We start from the raw sequence: 20,632 nt of genomic DNA, 5'->3' as shown, positions 1-20,632 counted from the left end.
ATGTCAATTATGAGTTGGTATTATTGGCTACTTTAGAAATATTGCGCTTGTCCACGCCCTATTGTCCTTAGGTCCTGATAATCCTGTCAGAATTTTAGCTTGCAGCCAAAGTGTGTGGAGTGTTTTTAATCCCTCGGTGTGGTTGTGCAAGTTAATAAAAGGAAACTATTTTGTGTGCATGCCTACCCCGTTGTGCCAAGTAAATTAAACAGATTTTGTGGTTACATAATTGACATCAAATCGTGCTTATTTGTTTCACTTAAAGGACAACCGACATCACTTTTTTGTTTTTTAACTGACATCAGAAAAACGTTTTATAGCATCTAAAATACCCAAAACACGCAGTATGATATTTTTAGTCAAATGCAAAACACCAATAAAAATGACTTAGAGTGTCCAAAGTCTGCAAAAAATTGAGCTGCGAATTGGGCATTTTCAGAAAGTCTCGCCCCCAGTTCGTGACGTCACTCCGAGACGTCTTGCATTGCTAGTGAATCAAAACAATGGCTTCAGATTCGGAGAATATGCTTTCTTGTTACATATCCAGTTATGAATATGATTCAAATAGTTCTGAAGAGGAAAGCATACATGTTTGCAATCGATTAAAGAATTTATTTGTGCCATTTTGAGGCAACATTGGGGGGAAATCTCTCCCCCCAAAAAAAGAGGCACAAATGGCGACCTCCTGTGGCCACCTCCGTTTCCACAGGCTGATAAATTCCTCATATGGCGCTTGGACGCCCTCTTCTGGCCTGCTGGTGGCTTTTGGATGCAACACGAGGTCCCCAGACCAAACAAGTACAGCAAAATACATTGACGTGATGGAAGGACCGCTACAATGTGTCTTTTTTACAGTCAGGGGCAGTCCTTTAGTGACGTCACGTACGGACTCGTCACCAACTCAAAAACAAGACTTCCTGAATATTCAGCGCGAGTCTTAAAACGTAAAATATAGCTATATGTGGTGGAATCTTTGTAAAATACGCTCAGTAGAAGTCATTTGAACCCATTTTACAAATTATGGACACAAATTCTCCGGAGACGTCGGTTGTCCTTTAAGTGCATCTCAAGAGCGTTAAAGGAGGGACGGTAATTATTTCACTTGACCGCTTGCGCAAATGAATTTGACACGTTTTACATTGAATCAGAATCAGAGTCATCTTTATTGCCTAGTATGTAGAACACACAAGAAATCGGTAAATTTCCTTGGTGCAGACGCCACGAGCGGTTTAGGCGATTGAAGCCGCTGCGGCAGCCACCGGCGCAGTTGACAACTTGACATCTGGGGAGGAGGAGCGACGGTGCGCAACCGCGCGGAGAGTCGTGAGCGGAGAAACCCAAAGCGCGACCCCCCTCCAATCACTCCTTGGGACAACTTCACGCCAATTTCACGTGCGGTCAAGTCTGAGCCGGTTGCAGCCGTGACGGTGCTGACGATCCGTGCAGGTAGGACGACGCCTTAAACCAGCACGAGCAAAACGGATGAATTCAAATCTATTCGTGATGAGGGATCTGCTGTTTGCTTTAAAGTACTTTTTAAAGGATATGTTACATGAACGTGGTTTGGAACAAATTTAACTGATGTGCAGTACCTCAAATAGTCAACGTGATGAGTAAAAGCGGGGGAAGTTTCTGTGTAATAATGACTTTTCAGAATTGGGAATTACAAGGAAATTGAGCATACAGTATGAAATGAAAGGACTCCTATTAGCCACATTCGAGATCACGTTTCTATGCAGATTTGCCGTGAAGAATAAAACAAGAGTGGGGAGATCACTTCTGAGAAATAGTTGTGTATACCCACTCGGCATCCTTTGGTTTAATTTCATCAATACTTTGACCAAGATGGGTCACATCATGACGCTGCTCTCTTCAAATCTCGGTATATAACTTGCAATTGATTGATGGAGAATAGCGGGCGGTCCTCTTTTGTCAAGCAAAGAAGATTCCATACCGATGACAAGAAGCGCTCCTTTTGTTTGGCTTCCTATTCCCAAATTGGATCTGAATAGCAGTGTACTGTTTAGAACACAGGTGTCAAACTCAAGGCCCGCGGGCCAAATCTGGCCCACCACATCATTTTATTCAGCCCACAAAACCAAATCAAATTTGTAAAATTCCCCATGATGCTTGCGAAAGTACGAAACAAAATTTCAATTGTCCCATGTAAACCACAATAACAGTCATTATTTTTGACTTTAAATTTGAAAACTAGTAATTGTTGTGCACTCTATGTGTAATTTGTGGAGGGTGTGTTGCTTTGTGTAAGCGGGTTCGGTAAATGATACAACTTCTGCAAATACGATTTGCTCATATCATTACAGAGGGGATGAAGCAGTCTAATACCTTCACCAAATTCATAACGGCCCCGAGAGGCCCGCGAGAAAAAATGTGTTTAACACCCCTGGTTTAGACAATTGCTGGTGGTTTCCTACATTCCATCTTCTCGAAAAGGGAATACTCACGATTAAGCCTTTCATCAAGCTGATCTTGAAATAATATTGTAGGGGGACAAAAACCCAATAAAACAAAAAAAAAAAAGGAAATGTGTTGTCATTGTCATAAGCAGATGATGAAAGTCACCGAAACAGTTGCATGTTACTCCCCTTGGCTTTCACCCACTTAGCTCGCACCTCACTCTGACCTGTTAAAATGTAACCAAACATCCCAGAAATTATTAATGCAAAATACGATTCAAAAGTGCATAACAACTTGTGACTTTGCAAAAGCCAAATATTTCACCACAAAAGCTGCATTTTGGCTACTTGGCATCACTGTTAAAATATCTTACATGCTCCGACATGAACATAGAGGCAATTTGATCAGAACTTTCCTTGGAGCATCCGTCCGAAGACGTCCTTTCGCTCTTGAGGCACGAAACGGTTGTGACATGAATGTCAACGAGAGAGGCCGGCGTTTGGGAGTACAGCCTTAGCGGCATGTACTCAGTTAATGATCAACAAAGTCGCGTCTGCACAGGATGGAGAGGTTTCAAAGGCTACCTTGTTTTGGAGAAACAAGTCAATGACGTTTCTGCCAAAGCCTATGTGGGGCCTTCTGGTTGTGGTACTTGAATGTCCATTTTTAAGACAATGAAACGATTGGTGATGGCAAAAGACCAATCGATGGCCGATTCTGTTCACAACTGTGTGATGTAATCCTCTTATTTACACAATAAAAACAGAGAGCCGTGCTAGTACACTTTGCTGCGGGTAGTAAACTGTGAATGAGCTTATTTTTAATGTGACCTCCCGCAAATGTTATGTGTGATTGTCTCGTCGTGTCCAGTCCGCCACCATGAACCGCACCAAATATTTCATTGTTGTACTCCTGATTCGCCGTGCGTTGAAGCAATTCAAATAAACATGTCTCCGGAAATAGGTATTCAGATCTTTTCACAAATGGCTTATTTACTTCATCTTAACTTTTACTTTGATCAGGTATCCCCAGCCGCTACTAAAGATGCTTCTGTCCGAACGTCATTGGCCGAGGTAACACCAAGTGCTGTTGCCCCAAGCATCTGTCCCAGGCGGGGATGGCCCGCTCGAGTGCCCACTGGGGGGCGTGCGTCTGTTTTCAGGCTCTGCTGGCTCTGGCCTTGGCGGACTGTCCCTCGCTGGTCCCGAAGCCAGTCAACTTCTCCGTGGTCTACAACATGCCTTTTTTCCAAGCATGCGGCCCCATCCAGAACATTGTCAACAACTCCTTGTACCAGGAGGTGTACGTCGCCTCGCAAAATGTGATCGAAGCCGTCAACAGAAGCTTGCAGAAGATGTGGGGACTTCGTACCGGGCCGGTGGGAAGTCGGGAATGTCAGGTTTGTGACCTGTGTCATATTGACAGAGACCCCAACTTCCTGGAGGACACCGACAATCAGGTGTTGTTGTTGGACACCCTCTTCATGTATTTGTACTCCTGCGGCAGTTCCCAGTACGGTGTTTGCTATTTTCACCAACTCCACGGCAACGGGGAGCCCCCATCCATCTCCAAGTGTTTGTTTCGAGCCCATTCAAACTCTGCCGCGTATTGCCCCGACTGCGTGGCCAGTCCGCTTGGTACCAAAGTCACCATGGTGGAGGAAGGTCAGACGGTGTACTTCTTTGTCGCCGCGACTGTGAACGAAAGTGTGACTCAGCGCTTCGGGAGGAAGTCGATCTCGGTACGCCGGCCTCTGGCGACAGAAGATGGCTTCTACAGTGATGTTCGTGGCCTCACCGTCCTTCCCGGGTTGAGGAGGACTTTCCACATTGACTATGTCTACAGTTTTTTCACTCCAGAGTTCGTATACTTTGTCGCAGTTCAGAGAGAAAACCCGGACCAGGAATCCTCCCCCTTTCAAACGCGACTTGGCCGTCTTCCGCGCAACGAGTGGGAGATGAAGCGATATCGGGAGGTCATCTTGGAGTGTCGTTTTGAACCGAAACGGCGGCGGAGGAACTCGGTCAATGAACCTTACAAGGATGTGGTGTACAACGTTGTTCAGGCGGCACATTTCGGCAAAGCTGGCAGAGAGCTGGCTGAAGAGTTGGGCGCAGAGGAGGAGGATGATATACTCTACGGGGTCTTTGCTGTCACGGATGATAACGGCGTCGCGGAGCACGATTCGGCCCTGTGTGCCTTCCCCATGGACAACGTCAACGAAGCCATCGCTGACGGGGTGGACGATTGCTGTGAATCTGGACCCGAGCAACTCTCCAGGGGTCTTTGCCACTTCCAGCCCTGTGAAAGTTGTCCTCATGAGGTGAGTCCATGACCAGTAGTACAAGAACTTGAATGTCGCGGAGCTCTCGAGACGGCTATTGGGTTTTCCTATTGTTTTTCGTCCTTACAAAGCAGATGATAACACACACATGCAAAGTACATCCCCTCCATCCATTAGCTGATTCACTTCTACTCTTGTGGGTGGTGGAGCCTATCCCTGCTGTCTTTAGGCGAGGTGCACCCTGAACTGGCTCCAGCAGGCCCACGGGCCTCATGAGGATAGGTAGCTCGGATAATGCACGGATGGACAATCAGTCACGACAGGGATAGGTTCTCGTACCCCCGCAATCGTGTACATGTCTCCTCTACAACTGTGTCACCACCGTCTGCTGCTCGTTGACCTTTTGACTAGAGCATGGAGAACAACGCCACATGCAGAGACCATCCGACCATGGTTTCCCAGCCCTACTACAGAGTGGACCTCTTCAACCGGCAGATGACAAGCATCCTTCTCACCTCTCTGCTGGTGACCACGATTGACAACAAGACCGTTGCCCACATTGGTACGTCCACGGGTCGGCTGCTGCAGGTAAGGCAACTGTACAGTTCTCTTTTAAAGGTAATAATAGGTGTCGTCCTCTCCTTATTTTGTGTTCTTGATTCCAGCTGGTGCTGACGAGATCCAGTCCGATTGTCTTTGCTAATTATTCTTTAGTGGAAAACCAAAGGATCTCATCCATTGCTGCTGTCTATTCGTCAGAGTATCTCCTGTTTGTGGTTGGAGACAAGGTTGAAAAAAATAGTTTGATACCTTTTCCATTTTGGTCAGTTGCCTTTTCTCAAGTCTAATTGGCTCGTGTGAGGGGTCAATCACCTCATAAATATTAGACAAGACCACTGATAAATGAAATCCGACATCTAATTCTGATGTATACCATCGCAATGGTTCTTTAACACTGGGCCCTTCTTCACCCGTTTGAATGACAGAGCATACTTGACTGCCTCCTCCATCTTCCAGATGTTTCGGGTCCCCCAGAGAGGGCCGGGCTGTCAGCACTTTCTGACGTGCGCCATGTGCCTGACAGCCCCGAAATTCATGGGATGCGGCTGGTGCTCGGGTCTGTGTTCATGGGAGAGCGAATGCCCGGGTCGCTGGAGGAATGAGTCCTGTCCCCCGCGGATCACCGGGGTTAGTCTTGTTCTCGACTCCTGGGCGAAGTCAACCGAGGTTGCGTTTCCAAGTCCTGCTCTAAATTCTGCAGTTCTTTCCCCGGGCTGCTCCCCCTGATGGTCAAACAGAGTTCACGGTGTGTGGACGGGAGTTCCAGTCACCCCTTAGGCCCGCTATCACCTCCAGAACCCACCAGGTTAGACTGGGACAAACATCATGCATTGTGCTCCCTCTCAAGAGTAACAACACACAGTGAGTAAACTACATGAGCTTCAAGTTGCCAAAATGTGCATCACTTTTATCGCAAGTACATGTCCGTGCCTGACGCAGTGCAGAATAACCTCCTAATTCCCACGCCGGACTATTTTCCTCCTTGCCTACTGAATTACCCAAGTCCTGTTTTGTGAAAACGAGGCCATTGTCCAATTCATATAGAAATTTGATTGTTAAGCAAAGACCTGTTAACCACCCCACCCAACCACCGGCCTTTCAAGCAGCATTCCTTATGTAGCATTTGAGTACCCAGTAGGAAACAACATTTATTTATTTTCAACGAATAACTATTGCAGGGTCATCATTTTTATAATAATAATAATAATAATAATAATAATAATAATAATAATAATAATAATAATAATAATAATTAATAATTTCTGCTTTGGACTGCAAATTTCGCCATTGTGGGCCGAATAATGGTTTTCTGATTCTGATTCAAAACTCTCAAGGTCACTTCACAGAAGTTTTTCTGTGGGTGATCAGCGGCAACCAGGAAGTAACTCAAACAGATAGGAAGCTAGCTAGCTAGCTAATAGATAGCTAATAGCTAGCCAGCTAGCCAGCCATATAGCTAATATAGAGCTAGCTAGATAGTTAGCTAGCCAGCCAGATAGTTATAAAGATAATAGATTTATTTATGTTAAGACCTCCAAATTTGCACAGACAATTCAAGTTGAATTTGTGTGTTTAGCTAAGAAGAATTTTTCTTCAGAAGAACATAAAATATTACAATTCTCTCATAGGGCATGTTGACACAAATATGTTGTGTTTTGTTTTTTTTCCCCAAGCTTGGTGTGTAAGATTCGTTCCGGTGCCACCGACCTGTCAAAAGCAGTCAACGTCACAGTGGAAGTGCGTGAGGGTGAGGGGGGTATGAAAGTGGAGGGACGTTACGCCATTGATGGGAAGGCAGAAATGCCGGGCTTTATATTTTTGGTAACCATGATGCTTTTCCTTGGAATCATCGTTGGCATTTCCAAGATTTCATGTTCTAATTGCTATAGCTTGATGCAGATACCCAACATCACAGAGATCCAGCCCAACTATGGGCCTCGCGTCGGAGGCACGTTGATCACCGTGACCGGAGCTCACTTGGATGCCGGAAAGACAAGGAGAGTCACGCTCAATGATGTGCCCTGTCCAATCAAAAGGTCTTTTTTTACTACAGTGATACCTCGGTTTACAAACCCCTTGGCTTCCTAACTTTTTGGTTTACGAACGTTACATTTATGAAAATTTTACCTTGGGATACGAACTATTTTTCAGGATACACATGGAGCTGCCACAATGAGTGATGTGTCGTTCACGAACGAGCCCGTTCTCCTAACAAGAAAATGGTGGCCGACTGTTTTGTCCTCCATTCCCCGCCGACCAGTCTTCGGTTAAAGCCACGTGATTGGTCAAGAACGCAGAAGTGAGAGAGGGGGTGGGGGGGTTAAACATTAAAGAGACAGGCAGACAACAGAGAGAGAAAACACACACACATGAAAGGGAGTCGAGAGAGCTTGAAACAAAAAAAAGTGAAAAAAAAGTGAAATGGTGAGAAAATGGATAGAGAAGGGTGAAATTTGGACTCGTTTCAACTTAACTTTGATAGTTAAGCAGAGTGTAGACTGGAAGCTTAAAATCTCCCATCAATCAGGCTCCACAAATAACCCGCACAAGCCACATGTACACTTGATGCAAAAAGCTATCTATCCAGCTAAACAGAACACAATTGATGAGGAAAAAGGTAAAATTATCGCAGAGAAAGCACCATAAGGGATCATTCCTCAGGATGGTGAAAGAGGAAAGCTACGTTTCTCATCAAGTGTTTAACGCTGATGAAACCGGACACTCCATTCCATCAAGCCATCAACGACCATCACAAAGGTCAATAAAATGACTTTTATATTATTATATTTTTTCCCCCAAATATTTTATATAGTACAGTTTATTTCTTTAATTATAATACCATAGCACATTTATTATACATAAAATAAGGTATATTTTGTGTAGTGTGATGGCTTAGAAAATTAGGAAGTAGAAAATTATGTTTTATGGGGACCTGGAAACAGATTATTCTCATTGTAATGGTTTCCTATGGGAAATTAATTTTTTGGATCCACACTTTTTGCCGTACACACTCTGTCTGGGAACCAATTAAGTTTGTAAGCCAAGGTATCACTGTACGTTTGTTTTTATCGTATACCGGCCCCAATGTGGCTCGATCTTTGCACTGGAATTTCAGTCCGCATTGTAGTTTGAGCCATACTTGTATCCCTCTTTGCAGAGTAACGAAGCCTCAAGGCAACATGTCCTCCATCGTCTGTCTGTCCCAGCCCATCCCAGAGGCGCGGGACGTACCCCTCAGTGTCTTCATCGACAAGTCTCCGGTCATCACGACAAAGGTTTTCTACTACAAAGAAAATCCCAAAATCACGGCTGTCCTGCCCGACTGCAGCTTCGACAGGTGGGCCTGCAAAATGGCAAAGAAGCAACCGTCCACAGTCTTGAGTTGCAGTGCCGTAGGACATCCACTCCACGTGACTGAAATCTAACAACTTCTCACTCCGATCTGTGTGTGAACCCTAGGGGGTCAAATATTTTGATTGAGGGGGAGAACCTGGATTCCGTTTATCGTACCATCATCCACTTTAAACCCAACGAGAGCCATCTGAAGCCTGTGATGAGGGTATCATCACTGAGGAGTGAATTTGGAATCGATTCGTCTCAGAACCTTTGGACTTCCTCTTTTGATTCCTCGTCTGATTTGTGTCTAGGAGTGCACTGGCAAAGCCTTGTCCACAAGGATGGTGTGCGTCACTCCTGTGTTTCCAAGAGATGAGACGGAAGAAGGAGAGCTTTCTTTCGACATGGACGGAGCCAGAGGACTTTGGAACAAAGAGTTTTCCTACCACCCTTATGGCGAGCCGATACCATTTGAAACGGAGGGACACGAGCTGCATTTGTATCCGGGCTTTGATGAAGTTTCGCTCCACGTGAGGATCAATGGCCAATCCTTTACGGAGAGTCGCATTTGCCATGATCGGGTTTTGATTTTCCTCCCTGCTCACAGCATCAGAAATTAAACCTGGTTAGCTCCTGCATGACCATCGTGATGACGGTGGCGGGTGTCGATTGCGATGCCAAAGTCCTGGATAATGAGATCACCTGCCGGATACCCAAAAATGTCACCATGCCTAGTGAGGGACTGCCCGTGAAGGTGAGTCAATCATTTGGAATGACCCACTGTTTATCATTCTGGTGTAAAATACTGCATTTCCCTCAACACGCTTTACGAGGACATTCCAAAATGTCCACGTAAAAACAAAGATAATAGTCGATCGTGGAAAAAAATGCACGCAAATGTGAGTTCTGAGGAAGTCGCATAACAATTTCAAAAACAGACCCAAGCTGCAATAATACGATTATCCATTTTGTGGAATGAACAACTGAGCGCAAAGGTGTTAATTAGTGAGCTGTTTAGACAGAGCTGGCAGCTGCATCCCTGTTTCTCATTCACAGAGCTTTCATTGACTTTGGATGGTCAAACTATAAATCCAAATTGCTCGAGAAAACAATTGACATTGGCTCCCCAAAGCAGACTTTTGGCAAGACAATGGCACTCCTTTCCTTTAACCTCCCCTTAAAGGACAACCGACACCTCGGCCAAGTCGTGTCCATAATTTGTAAAATCACTTCAAATGACTTCTACTGATCGTATTTTACAAAGATTCCACCACATATAGCTATATTTTCCGTTTTAAGACTTGCACTGAATATTCAGGAAGTCTTGTTTTGATCCCCTAAGTGACGTCACGGAGGGAATGCCCGGGACCGAGAAAGCGACACACAATGCAATTTAGGTACTTTTTTTCGTCTGAAAACACCGTGTTGATCCGTGTTGATTGCGAAATTAGAAGGAAAACTACATAAATAACGCAATGGTGAATCGTTGTGTGTCGCAACCAATTGCGGTAACACGCATAAAGAAGGTGTAAGTTTACACAAATTCCCAGCAGACAAATCAGCCCATTTCCAACTGAGCTTGTGCGCCATCTTGTGCATTTTCTGGGCATTGGAGTCCAGACGGCTCGAATTGATACGGAAGGACTTCTTTAATCGATTGCAAACATTTATGCTTTCCTCTTCAGAATTATTTGAATCATATTCATAAGTAGATGAGTCACAAGAAAGCATCTCCGAATCTGAACTCTCTGAAGCCATTGTTTTGATTCTGGAGCAAGGCAGTTTGTGAAGGAGTATCCTGACGTGACGTCACGGACAAGGGGAATCTGCCCAGTTCCGAGCTCATTTTGTGGCAATTTTGGGACACTTTAAGTCATTTTTATTGGTGTTTTTCATTTGACTAAAATTATCAGCCTGCGTGTTTTGGGTATTTTAGATGCTATAAAACGCCTGATGTCAGTTAGGAAACAAAAAGATGGTGTCGGTTGTCCTTTAACCTTGTTTTCCTAGGAAAGGGTGCTCATAGGTGCTGTTTTTCCTCATTGATTTGCCAGCAGACGTGCGGGGATGACGGATTGTATCACGGTTTTGTAGATCTCCATTAATGGGCAGGTCCACAACGTGGGCACGGTGATAAGGGTCAGCAACCACTACATGGTCAGCATTGTGCTGGGGATCCTCGCAGCTCTCGTGGCTGGGGCGGCGTTGGCCTTCGCTGTCATGAAGCACTTGAGGAAGAAAAAGAAAGGTAGGATGCGCGGACCTTGACCGGAACCGTTTCTACACGAACGTCAGGCCTTGGAGTGTCGTGGAATGACGCGAGTCTTTGATGCGGAACACCCTCGGTGTTTCATTGTCTACACTTGTCTGCACACTTTATGAGCGGTCGATGATTAAAACAATGAGAAATATTTTTTCAGCTGCCACAGTAGAGAGCCGCTTGGCCCGCAGCGCTAGCCGTTCCGGGTCAAATAGTGTTGACTTGTCACCGGTTGGGGACTACAGGAGAGGTGATACTGTGACTCCCTATATACGAGTTGCTAACATGACTATGTGGCAGCTGACTTTTCTGAAATGCCCCTTTCTTAGTTGCATCCCTGAATCCGCCCACTCCCGTCGCCGTGCCTGCGGCCTTCCCCAGCTCATCCTACGCTGCGGGTAGGATCGACGTTACTCTCACTCCTCTAATGGCGGCAGAGAAAATTTCCATTTCCAGTTTTAGGCCGGAGCTATTGGAGGAGGTGAAGGATGTCCTGATCCCTGCCGAAATGCTCCTTGTGCAACACCATCGAATCATTGGCAAGGGTAAGAAATAACTCCAGTCGTATACAGTGATGCCTCGGTGTACGAACCCCTTGGCTTCCGAACTTTTCGGTTTCCGAACGTTAAATTCATGAAAATTTGACCCTGGCATATGAACTTTTTTTCGGGATACACACAGAGCGCCACAATGAGTGATGTGTCGTTCGCGAACGAGCCCGTTCTCCTAACAACAAAATGGCAGCCGACTGTTTTTGTCCTCTATTCCTCGCCCCCAGTTTTCGGTTAAAGCCACGTGATTGGTCAAGAGCGCAGCAGTGAGGGCATCGGGGTTACAGACAGAGAGAGACAGAGAGAGAGTGAGGCCGTTAAACATTAAAGAGACAGGCAGACGACAGAGAGAGAATGAGAAAATGGATGGAAAACAGTGAAATCTGGAGTCGTTTCAACTTTGATTTTTTTAAAGGCAGAGTGTAGACTGCAAGATTAAAATATCCAGTCAATCAGGCTGCACAAATAACCCGCACAAGCCATCTGTACACTTGATGCAAAAAGCTATCAACCCAGCTAAACAGAACACAATTGATGAAGAACTAGATACAATTATCACAGAGAAAGCACCTACAAGGGATCATTCCTCAAGATGGTGAAAGAAGAAGGCTACGTTCCTCATCAAGTGTTTAACGCTGATGAAACCGGCCACTCCATTCCATCAAGCCATTAACGACCATCACAAAGGTAAATAAAACAACTTGATTATACAGTACAGTTTATTTCTTTAAATATAATACCATAGCACATTTATTATACATAAAATAAGGTATATTTTGTGTCGTTTTAAGGCTTAGAAAATTAGAAAGTAGAAATTATGTTTTATGGGGACCTGGGAACGGATTATTCTCATTTTAATGGTTTCCTATGGGAAAATAATTTTTGGGATACACCCCTTTCGGCATACACACTCTGGGAACCAATTAAGTTCGTAAGCCAAGGTACCACTGTATTTTGTGGGCGAGCATTCTCCGCCACTTGGCCTTTTTTTTATCAACAGGTCATTTTGGAACCGTCTATCACGGCTATTTCACAGACCAGAGCTTCAGAGAAATTCACTGCGCTGTCAAGTCTTTGAACAGTGAGTCAACTTTGCCGCGGTTTCCATGGGCTCTATGAGAAACACCGCATCTCCTCAGGAATAACAGACGTTGAGGAGGTGGAGCAGTTTTTGAAGGAAGGTATCATCATGAAGGGCTTCCATCACATCAATGTTCTGTCTCTGCTGGGCATCCTCCTGCCCCAAGAAGGCCTTCCTCTGGTGGTTCTGCCTTATATGAAACATGGAGACCTGCGCCACTTCATCCGCTGCGAGAAAAGGGTGAGCTCCCACTTTATCGGATCCGTGTGCGGAAAGAAACACAGGCAACCTTATCAGCCATTGTTCTTCAGTGTGACCGTCACGCCTTTTCATTTTTAGAACCCCACGGTGAAGGATCTTATTGGCTTCGGACTGCAGGTTGCAAAGGGGATGGAATATTTGGCTCAGAAGAAGTTTGTCCATAGGGATCTCGCCGCACGGAACTGCATGTGGGTCAGGGAGACTTGCAGAAAACGTATCCGCGGACCAACTCCAATGACCTCCGCTTTTGTTTTTCTGTTTTAGGCTGGATGAGTCTTATACTGTCAAGGTGGCAGACTTCGGCATGGCCCGAGATGTTTTCGACAAGGAGTACTACAGTATTCAAGACCACAGAAAAGCGAAACTGCCGGTTAAATGGATGGCTATTGAGAGTCTACGCACACAGAAGTTCACTTCTAAATCTGATGTGGTAAGCAAACAAGGAAAAAAAAACACATCAGACTCTCTTTTTAATCTCAAAATATTAAATTACACCACATCGCATTATGTTACCTTAAGCGCCATTCCCGAATTTGTTCGGGTTTTTGTTTGTTTTTCTTGTGGGGGGAGCCAGTGAAGCGCTGGTCAGACTTCTGGTAATGTTTTTCCCTTCCACGAGGAGGCAGCATTTTCCTTTTAACCATGTTAGCGCTTTGTTACAGCTTCAGCTGTTGTTAAAGTGCTATATAAATCAATATGCTTTGTGTTGTATTTTGGACAGCCGCCCCTGTTTCAAGCTCAGCGAACTCCAGGACCATACAACTTGGGAATTAATTCTTTTTTTCCGATGAAAGAAGAGAGTATAAGGCACAGGTGTCAAAGTCAAGGCCCGGGGGCCAAATCTGGCCCGCCACCTCATTTTATTCGGCCTGTGAAAGCAAATCAAACTTGTGAAATTCCATGATGCTTGTTCAAGTCTGAACCAAAATTTCAAATCATAGTATGTAAACTACAATAACAGCAGCGTTTGAAATAACGTTTGCCCGGAAGCCCGGGGCGTACAACTTTTACGTCGGGCATACAACTTTCAAAACGTCTCGGCCTGGGTGGCCGACAACTTCTTCAAGACAAAATAAAATAACATATAATATTTTTTTTTCAAATCAAACGTGTTTTATTCAATAAAGCAAAAGCTACAAGCAAACCATTACAAGCCACGTGGACTCCTCTTTCTAAGCGCCTTTCAATACTTTCAAGTACACTTTACAGTCACGGTATAGTCCGAAGCACGAAACAGGCTTCTGACTGGCTGTCATGCCAAGTATGCAAATTGCCAAACTAACGAGACTTTTGAAAGGCGCTTAGAAAGAGTTGTCCATGTGGCTTTTACCAGGCAACGCAACGCAAACATTGCATTGTGCACCATGACGACAAACGACAACTGGAGCAAAATCTTCAGCAAGGGATATTTACCCTAAATTAAGCAAGGGAGCATTTGTGGTAGGTTACATCCTTAATTAAAAAAAAAAATATATTTATACTTCGCAACAATGTTGTTTTTTTTTGCGATTAGTCGTCTTATTGTGTTTCAAGTTGGTAAAAATGGGGCAGGCAACTTTATGCCCGGGCAGAGCAACTTTATGGCCGGGTAGGCAACTTTTCAGAGTTGTCTGCCCTGGTGTCCGCTAACTTTTTGTCCGGAGTTTCAGATACTGATAACATTTATTATTTTTTACTTTAAATTTGAAAACTAGTTATTCATTACATTTTTTTGTGCATTTTGTATGTAATATGTGAAGGGATCAAACATTATAGTCATTTCTCCAAATTCTTAACAGCCCCCGAGAGGAAACTGTAACTACTATGTGACCTGTGGCAAAAAAATGAGTTTCTAGCACTGTGTTGAATGTTTATGTAGTCCGAAAACCCAATATTCTGCAACTTTATGGCCGGGTAGGCAACTTTTCAGAGTTGTCTGCCCTGGTGTCCGCTAACTTTTTGTCCGGAGTTTCAGATACTGATAACATTTATTATTTTTTACTTTAAATTTGAAAACTAGTTATTCATTACATTTTTTTGTGCATTTTGTATGTAATATGTGAAGGGATCAAACATTATAGTCATTTCTCCAAATTCTTAACAGCCCCCGAGAGGAAACTGTAACTACTATGTGACCTGTGGCAAAAAAATGAGTTTCTAGCACTGTGTTGAATGTTTATGTAGTCCGAAAACCCAATATTCTGCAATATTTCTGGATCCTGCAATTTCAGTGAAAAAACAAAAGCATTGCACTAGACTGGACACATTTTTGCACATCGTCTGGCAGTGAATACGTTAACTGCAAAGGCCAACACAGTCAAATAGATTGTCATCATGCAAGAGATGATGTCATGCATCACATCACAGGCATTGACATGTTGTCCCACTCTGTGTTTTGGATGCAGTGGTCCTTTGGCGTGCTGATGTGGGAGATGCTGACTAGAGGAGCAAGCCCGTACCCAGAAGTGGACCCTTATGACATTACGCACTACCTTTTGAAGGGCAGGCGGCTTCCCCAGCCTCAGTATTGCCCTGATCCTTTGTAAGGACATAATCCAAACCGTTTATCCTCAAAAACAAAACAAAACAAAACAAAACAAAACAAAACAAAACAAAACAACCCCCCTTGCCTTCTTTTAATTTGACCAAGCTCAGTTAGAATGCCGACTTTATCCAGGAATACTATTATTGTCCCTTTGTAGCTACGAGACAGAGAACAGGTGGCCGTGTAGTTAAAGGACAATCGACGCCTCCGGACAAGTTGTGTCCATATTTAGTTCCGGACCAGTTGTGTCCATAAAATCACTTCAAATGACTTCTACTGAGCGTATTTTACAAAGATTCCACCGCATATAGCTATATTTTACGTTTTAAGACTTGCGCTGAATATTCAAGAAGTCTTCTTTTTGAGTTGGTGACGATACCTACCGTGACGTCACGTCTTGAACGCCCCTGACCGAGAAAGCGACACACAATGCATTTTGGGTACTTTGTTTGGTCTGAAAACTTTGTGTTGGTGGCGAAATTAGAAGGAAAACACATAAATAACGCGATGGCGAATCGTTGTGTGTTGCACCAAGACGACTATTTGATACTCACTGACACAAATTACCAGCAGACAATTCAGCCCATTTCCAACGGAACTTGGGCGCCATCTTGTGCATTTTCTGGGATGCTACATTGGTGTAATTGACGGCTCGAATTGATATGGGAGGACTTCTTTAATCGATTGCAAACATTTATGCTTCCCTCTTCAGAATCATATTCATAACTGGATGAGTAACAAGAAAGCATCTTCTCAGAATCTGAACCCATTATTTTCATTCTCGAGAAAGGCAAGATGTATTGGCGTGACGTCACGCACAAGGGGGCAGTACCTTATGAAACTGAAACTTTTCAGGTCATTTGTGGCAGTTATGGGACACTTTGTCATTTTTATTGGTGTTTTTCACCTGCGTGTTTTGGGTATTTTAGATGCTATAAAACGTTTTTTCTGATGTCAGTTAGGAAACAAAAAAATGGTGTCGGTTGTCCTTTAAATGTACATTATGGAGACTTGAGAGTGTGAAACCTCTAAATTTTTCCCCGCTTGGTATTTCGCCGTGATAAGCGATGCACCGTATGAGCTTTGTAGTTAATATGTACTCTAGAAACAGCACCCGCACACACACACACACATTCACACACACACACACACACACACACACACACACACACACACACACACACACACACACACACACACACACACACACACACACGCATAGGAGAATATTACCATGAAACATGTTGTCTTTTGAAAAAACAGTAATGACAAATCCCTTCGCATGAGATAGATTAGAATAGATGAGCCATTCACTCTCCTTCATTTGAGGCAGTGTCCTTCCATTCATTGAGCAATCATTTTTACAGCAGAAAAAATCTCAGCACACACCAACTAAAATGGCACAAAAAGTGTGAATGTTTAATTTGATGACGATTTTGTCTTAATTTACCCTCAAATTGTCTAAAGATAAGCGTATATCGCTTGTCACCCAAAAAACGGGGCGATCCAATACAGTACACGAAAATACAAAGTGAGAACTATTTACAAGGAAATGTACGTTGAGAATTTACAGGCCCTTGCAAACAAGAGTGGTGAACAAGGGTGGATAATCCGACAGTTGGTTCTCGGCGTGGCCCAACAAATGAAGCAGGAGGAAGATGATTAGCGACAGGTTACGTTTTGTGGGGGGAACGCCCTCTACTCCTGCCGGACATTGAAAACAGAAAAGGATTATGACAGTTAAATTATCGACAAAACAAGCTGGGTAGGGTGCGAGATCATCAGAATTGTTTTTCCATTCTGAGTGTTTTTTTGTGATTACAGGTACAGCATTATGCTTGAGTGTTGGGACCCCGATCCGGAACTGAGACCTAACTTTGCTACGTTGGTGTCTGCTGTTACCACCATCCTATCCAGCCTCGAAGGAGAGCATTACATCAGTCTGAATGTCGCATACGTCAACCTGGACCAACCCAGGCCGTACCCAGCGCTCACCGAGTCTGCTGACGAATCTGACTCCATGGACGCTGAAAGTCACTCAGGCTCAGTCTCTTCCTGATCCAGTACCTTCAAATCGGTGTCGGTTATAAACACAACAGGACAAATACTGAGTGGAGTTCAATGGAAAGCTGCGACTGCACCAACAATCCATCATTCCAACAGTCCACGGTGTGCGATCCCAGCAGTTTTTTGTGCTGCCAAAGGCTTTTGTAGCACATTCCAACCTACAGGGAAAAATGCTAATGGCATTTTGTAACCTCCAATTCCTGTTTTTCTGTTACTTTTTCGTTGTTTAACATGGCAGCTAAGCTATTTGGACTTGTGTTCAGAGGTTAGCATGAATGTGATGCCGTTTTCTCAAACACCAAACCGCAGCATGTCACACACAGTATGTCGTGCTACAAAAAAGGCACAAAAAGCAAACTTTATAGGTTGTATATCCACGATCATATTTTGTTGTGGCTGTAAAATTAGGAGCTCTTACAAGCAACATTGGATTAATTTAGACGTTAATCTTAAGATTCAGTACGCTATAGGCAGATCTAAAATTTGGCCAATACAATCATGCTAGTGTCTTTCAAAAATGTGTGTATTTAGCTCCATAAAATTGTGAAATATGAAAATTCCTCACAACCAAACACAGAACATGTACAATGCAACAAATTATTGAGAGCTCTTGCATTGAACCCATTGTTTAGATAGTACAGGTGTTCACCACAAAGCCTAACGAGTGACCATGTGTCACACACAAGTAGCCTCCTGAACTGTAGTTGCCACACCATATGCTCATTGCCAAGGAAGGCAATAGCAGTCCAGTCGTTTGCAATCCAATGAATGTTCTGTAGACTTGGACGAAGTGAATCAATGCAATGTAGCACATGGCTCCTAAAACTAAGTTTGATGTGGTTCTTATTGACCGCATATTTTTGAGATAGTGTAATTAAAAAAAACGACATATTTATTTGTTAAAGAAGTGTCTCGCGATGATTTGGGTAATTTTTTGGGGCACGTTTAAAGCTTTACGTGTTGTATCGGCGTGACCGCTAGAGGTCAGTATTTCGTCACATACTTTCACGGCTCGTAAACAGAAGGATTAAACAATTGCTTGTTTGCCTTGGTCTTACAATACAGGTGACACCAGTTTAATACTCATCATGTGTTTAAATCAGGAGAAAACCAACGTAGTTGTTAAAAAGAGGCACAGAAAAACACAGCCATCAGGAACCATTTTTCCCTCTTTGACATTATCTTAGCCCTGAATATTGAGCCGAAGCAAGCCACAAATATTTTCAAATCAAAAAGCTCATGTAAGTTGACCAAGTTGGCAACACTTCTATCATCCTCTCAAAACCTATGAACCAGGCAGGCTTCAGCACAGGGTCCCTGAGCTATACACGCCTCTCACAGGAAGAGAACCGGAGGGAAATAAACGTGCTTTATTTTCATCCTGCCAAGGTAAGTGGGGTATTCAATAGCAAGAAAAACTGAACACTATGTAAATGTCAAAATCCTCCACCTGGCGGTAGAGAGTTCTCCCCAAAAATTACCCTTTGTATCCAATATTAGAGTATATCAAAAGGGAAGGACAGAAAAAAAAAACATTTTTGCGGTGTTCATAAGCGATTTAAATAGATGTGGACTATACAGGCAACATCCGACTTACGACCGAGTTCCGCTCTGACCACACAGCCGTATGTTAAAATGGTCGTAAGTCAAAACCATTCGAAATGTTGAATCGCGACTCGGAGGCTAAATGACTCGCAACCCCCCCCCCCCCCCCCCCCCCACTACCCCCGGTGCCATCACACGGTCGATTGCTGTAGGAGAGTGAGATGCAGGCGGGCCAAAATTGGCGTACACATTGCCTGCTAGTGCGTTGCGGTGCCAGGAGTAGAATTAATAGGGTCTGGAGGTCGTGGTCGTAAGTATTTGTGGTCGTAAATCGAGCTGGTCACAAGTCAGATGTTACCTGTATATGGAAATTATCCCTCCTCGACCACTACTGTTTGGCTTTAGCCACAGTCAGAGATGGCCTTGTAGCCCAGTCGGAAAACTCTGGACTCCCAGTTAAGGCACACCGGCATTTCATTTGATATTCAAAAATATAGTATACATATTTACTTGGAGGGTGATAAGACAAGTCTGTGCATCTGTGTCCACAGTCTCATGTTAACATTCACGTCATTGCTGATGTCCTTCGATCAAGATGTTACCTTCAAGGACATTGATTAGGAAAAGTCTTAAATGCGGTTTAAGTGTCTCTAAAAACGGATGACCAAGGTAAAGCGACAGAGAGTCCATTGCATTCGGACAAAGTGGTCAGATGTGAGTGACAAGCTGTATAAGCCTTAAAGGACAACCGATGTTTACGGACAAGTTGTGTCCATAATTTGTAAAATGGCTTCAAATGACTTCTACTGAGCGTATTTTAAAAAGATTCCACCGCATATAGCTGTATTTTAGGTTTTAAGACTCGCGGTAAATATTCAGGAAGTGTTTTTTGAGTGGTGACGAGTCCGTACGTGACGTCACTAAAGGAACGCACGCCCCTGACCGAAAAAAGACACATTGTAGCAGTCCTTCCATCACGTCAATGTATTTTGCTGTACTTGTTTGGTCTGAAAACCTCGTGTTGCACCCAAAAGCCGCCAGAAGAGGACGACCAAGCTCCATGGAAGGAATTTATCAGCCGGTGGAAACGGGCTGATTAAGTCCTGACAGGAGCTTGGACGCCATTTTCTGCCTCTTTTTGGGTGATACATTTCCCCCCAATGTTGCCTCAACATGGCACGGAATAAATTCTTTCATCGATTGCAAACATGTATGCTTTCCTCTTCAGAACTATTTGAATCACATTCATAACTGGATGTATAACAAGAAAGTATATTCTCCGAATCTGAAGCCATTGTTTTGATTCTCCAGCAAGGCAAGACGTCTTGGCGTGATGTCACGAACTGGGGGCGGGACTTTCTGAAAATGCCCAATTCGTAGCTCAATTTTTTTGCAGATTTTGGACACTTTAAATCATTTTTATTGGTGTTTTGCATTTGACTAAAAATATCATACTGCGTGTTTTGGGTATTTTAGATGCTATGAAATGTTTTTATGATGTCAGTTAAGAAACAAAAAAATGACGTCGGTTGTCCTTTAACATCACAGGTGCCAAATCAGGCACGGCACATCCTTTTATTTGGCCCGCGAAAGCAAATCACACTTGTGAAATTTCATGATGCTTGCTAAAGTTTGAACAAAAATTTCAAATAGTTTTATGTAAACCACAGTAACAGTCATTATATTTTACTTTAAATTTGAAAAGTAGTTATTCATTAATTTGTTTTGCGCTCTGTATGTGGAG

General features: G+C 43.7%; 1 protein-coding gene across 3 annotated transcripts; it reads left to right on the top strand.

Annotated features, from left to right (window-relative positions):
• Nucleotides 1-1,229: 1,229 nt before the first annotated feature.
• Nucleotides 1,230-18,379, top strand: mst1rb (macrophage stimulating 1 receptor b). 3 transcript variants are annotated; one of them, XM_089010654.1, is made up of 22 exons: nt 1,230-1,446; nt 3,441-3,491; nt 3,581-4,741; nt 5,114-5,290; nt 5,368-5,490; nt 5,720-5,890; nt 5,964-6,124; nt 6,937-7,084; nt 7,163-7,299; nt 8,421-8,600; nt 8,723-8,822; nt 8,911-9,129; nt 9,207-9,353; nt 10,694-10,847; nt 11,020-11,109; nt 11,189-11,404; nt 12,411-12,491; nt 12,550-12,731; nt 12,831-12,940; nt 13,017-13,182; nt 15,137-15,273; nt 17,101-18,379. In XM_089010654.1, the coding sequence occupies exons 3-22, from the start codon at nt 3,656-3,658 to the stop codon at nt 17,333-17,335; spliced, it is 4,020 nt and encodes a 1,339-aa protein (XP_088866780.1). In that variant the 5' UTR covers nt 1,230-1,446; nt 3,441-3,491; nt 3,581-3,655; the 3' UTR covers nt 17,336-18,379. The 3 variants fall into 3 exon arrangements, with proteins under 3 accessions (XP_088866780.1, XP_088866779.1, XP_088866781.1); XM_089010653.1 differs by having other exon boundaries at nt 3,441-4,741; XM_089010655.1 differs by lacking the exons at nt 1,230-1,446; nt 3,441-3,491 and having other exon boundaries at nt 3,678-3,817; nt 3,925-4,741; nt 17,101-18,378.
• Nucleotides 18,380-20,632: the final 2,253 nt, after the last annotated feature.

This window comes from Hippocampus bargibanti, linkage group LG12 (assembly GCF_051943395.1).
Source record: "Hippocampus bargibanti isolate YZ-2025 linkage group LG12, ASM5194339v1, whole genome shotgun sequence".
Lineage (NCBI taxonomy): Eukaryota > Metazoa > Chordata > Actinopteri > Syngnathiformes > Syngnathidae > Hippocampus > Hippocampus bargibanti.
This window is presented reverse-complemented; position numbering and strand designations above follow the sequence as displayed.